Here is a 2,769-nt window from a genome sequence, read left to right on the forward strand (position 1 = left end):
TTTTTTGAAAATTTACTAATGCAATCAAAGTACGAATATAAATTATATGTCCAAATAATTACAAAATGTAAAATTCATCTATTATAACACATACCAAATAAGAAAGTACAAATGAACCAGTAAATTGATTCGCACATACAAGAAAATTTAATTATATAATTAAGCATCATTTCACATAATGCCTTAATGTGAGTTAACATAATTTCTGTTTTAACCCCACATGAACCATAATTAGGCGATATTAACACATTACACAATACAAACATGAGACAGATAATGATACAGTACAGTTTACGATTATATTAGAATTTATATTATATGAATCATTAACATATCAAAATTTATATAAATATACAAATATACAATTAGAGTTACAGCTTACTCAACTTAACAGGTCCCAGCTGTTTTGCCTTGGCTCTTAGCACATGCTTTTGAATTTTCCCTGTAGCTGTTTTTGGCAAGGGACCAAACACGACTGACTTAGGAACCCAGTATGCAGGCCTCCTGGACTTGCAAAACATCATTATGTCCTCCGCTAACCTTTGTTCATCCGATTTGTTGACTTCCGGCTTCAACGTCACGAAAGCGCAAGGTGACTCTCCCCACTGTTCATCGGCTCTGGCCACCACAGATGCCTCCAACACTGCAGGGTGGAAGTATAAACTATTTTCTACCTCAACACTACTGACGTTTTCACCTCCAGATATGATGATGTCTTTTGATCTATCTTTTATTTCAATGTACCCATCTTGATGCTTCACACCAAGATCCTCAGAGTGAAACCAGCCGTCTGCAAACGCTTCCTCGTTCGCTTTCGTGTTCTTTAAGTAACCCTTCATCACGACATTGCCGCGCATCACTATCTCTCCTATAGTTTTTCCATCAGCAGGGACAGGTTCACCTGTTTTGGTATTGATGACATCTAGGCGTTCTAAGGTAATGCTACGAACGCCTTGACGTGCATTTAGACGAGCCTGGGTTTCGGGTAGCAGCGAGTCCCATTCAGGCTTCCGGGCACAAATTGTTGACGGACCATAGGTTTCTGAGAGACCATAAGTGTGAAGGACTCGGAAGCCTTTTCGAGACATCGCTAATAGAAGAGCAGGCGGCGGGGCAGAACCGGCTGTCATTACATGAACAATATGGGGGAGAGGAAGAATTGTATCCTCAGATGGAGCATTAACTATGGTATTGAGCACAACAGGTGCAGCACAGAAGTGAGTCACTCCATGCTTTACGATGGCTAAGTAGACTCCCTTAGCTGTTACCTGCAGATGCAAATCAGTAAGTAACAAGCAAAATCTAGCATAGATATAAGCAATTATTTTGCAAGGAAATCCTCACCTGTCGAAGACATATATTGGTTCCACAAAGAGCTGCAAGTGCCCAAGTAAAACATCCACCATTGCAGTGGAACATAGGAAGAGTCCACAAGTACACAACTCCTTCATCCATCCCCCATACAAAAGGATTACTCAAAGACATCAAATAAGCCCCTCGGTGATGTAAAACCACCCCTTTAGGGCTGGCTGTTGTGCCCGAAGTATAACCCAAAGATATGCTTTGCCACTCATCCTGGGGAGCTTTCCAAGCAAAGTCAGGGTCACCACTTTCTAAGAACCTTTCGTACTCAATGGCTCCTTGTCCCAAAGCATACCTGAGTGCTTCAGGATCACAGTTTTCGTCGGCGACGACAACCAGAAGTGGAGGGTTGAAATGGCCTTGGCTTTTCTCCTTCATGATTTTCAATGAATTCTGTGCCAACGTGAAGAACTCTTGGTCCACAATGACAATAGAAGACTGTGAATGACCCAAGAGGAAAGCAATGGTGGATGCATTTAGGCGAATATTGACAGGGTTTATTACAGCACCGCTCATGGGAATCCCAAAATGAGCTTCATAGGTTGCAGGGATATTTGGTGCAATTACAGCTACCTGCCAATGGTAGAAAATTACTGAACCAGATCATATTGAATAACAAAAGCTTAAAACGCATGCATTAGCGAGGGGTCGTTATTTGATTACAATGCTACCGGCTCCAATGGAGTGTTTACATAGTGCGGAGGCCAAACGACGACAGCGGTCGTAAGTTTGGAGCCACGTGTAAGAACGACATCCATGGACCAGTGCTATTCTGGTGGGATGAACCATAGCGGCTCGTTCCAAGAACCATAACGGCGTCAACGGCGCGTAGTTGGCGGCATTCTTTGGAAGATCGTCGATTTCTCTAATATCCATCACCGTTTATTTCTCAGAATCTTTTTTTTTGGGGGGGGTGGGCGAAGGGGTGAATAAAGAGAAGAAATAAGGTAAAACAAAATCGAAAGGAAGAACATAACTAAGTTCCTAATTTGTCTCGAATGAGTGCCTCCATTGAATGACCAAACCAGGTAGTTCATTGAGCAGAATATTAGGCATAGGATGTGCTAAACCATTTGGTTCCCGTGGTACATACGAAAATTTCACCCTCCATTGTCTCTTACATATCTTCCAGAGGATCTCTTGTAATCATCTGAACTGCTTCCAGACTACCACACTCAACTTCCACAAGCCTTCGATTGTTATTATAAATTTGAGTTGTTTTATATTTGATTTTATTGGACGGCATGAAAGGAAATAAAAATATCACACTTGTCATAAAAAAATATATTTAAATACAACTGTTAAATACAATGATTCATAAATATATTAAGTTTTAATTCAATTATATTAAAACATTATTACGAGTCATAGTAATAGATTCGATTGCGCTATAGTTGTAAGCATTGC

The 2,769-nt window shown here is 40.6% G+C and overlaps 1 protein-coding gene across 1 annotated transcript; it reads right to left on the reverse strand.

The window, feature by feature from the left end:
- Positions 1 to 277: 277 nt before the first annotated feature.
- LOC107933220 (acetate/butyrate--CoA ligase AAE7, peroxisomal) lies at positions 278 to 2,494 on the reverse strand. The gene is made up of 3 exons (XM_016865380.2): positions 2,026 to 2,494; positions 1,345 to 1,935; positions 278 to 1,268 (listed from the first exon to the last, which is right to left on the reverse strand). Exons 1-3 carry the CDS (start codon positions 2,236 to 2,238, stop codon positions 372 to 374), a joined length of 1,701 nt encoding a protein of 566 aa, XP_016720869.1. The 5' UTR covers positions 2,239 to 2,494; the 3' UTR covers positions 278 to 371.
- Between the last annotated feature and the right edge of the window lie 275 nt (positions 2,495 to 2,769).

This window comes from Gossypium hirsutum, chromosome A02 (genome assembly GCF_007990345.1).
Source record: "Gossypium hirsutum isolate 1008001.06 chromosome A02, Gossypium_hirsutum_v2.1, whole genome shotgun sequence".
Lineage (NCBI taxonomy): Eukaryota > Viridiplantae > Streptophyta > Magnoliopsida > Malvales > Malvaceae > Gossypium > Gossypium hirsutum.

What these genes read in the sequence shown, in the direction of transcription:
- LOC107933220 (XM_016865380.2), bottom strand. Translation starts at nt 2,238, where the DNA reads ATGGATATTAGAGAAATCGACGATCTTCCAAAGAATGCCGCCAACTAC. An exon ending in CCATTGGAGCCGGTAGCATT is followed by an intron (nt 1,936 to 2,025) that starts GTAATCAAATAA and finishes TACCATTGGCAG; the next exon opens with GTAGCTGTAATTGCACCAAA. An exon ending in CCAATATATGTCTTCGACAG is followed by an intron (nt 1,269 to 1,344) that starts GTGAGGATTTCC and finishes TTGCATCTGCAG; the next exon opens with GTAACAGCTAAGGGAGTCTA.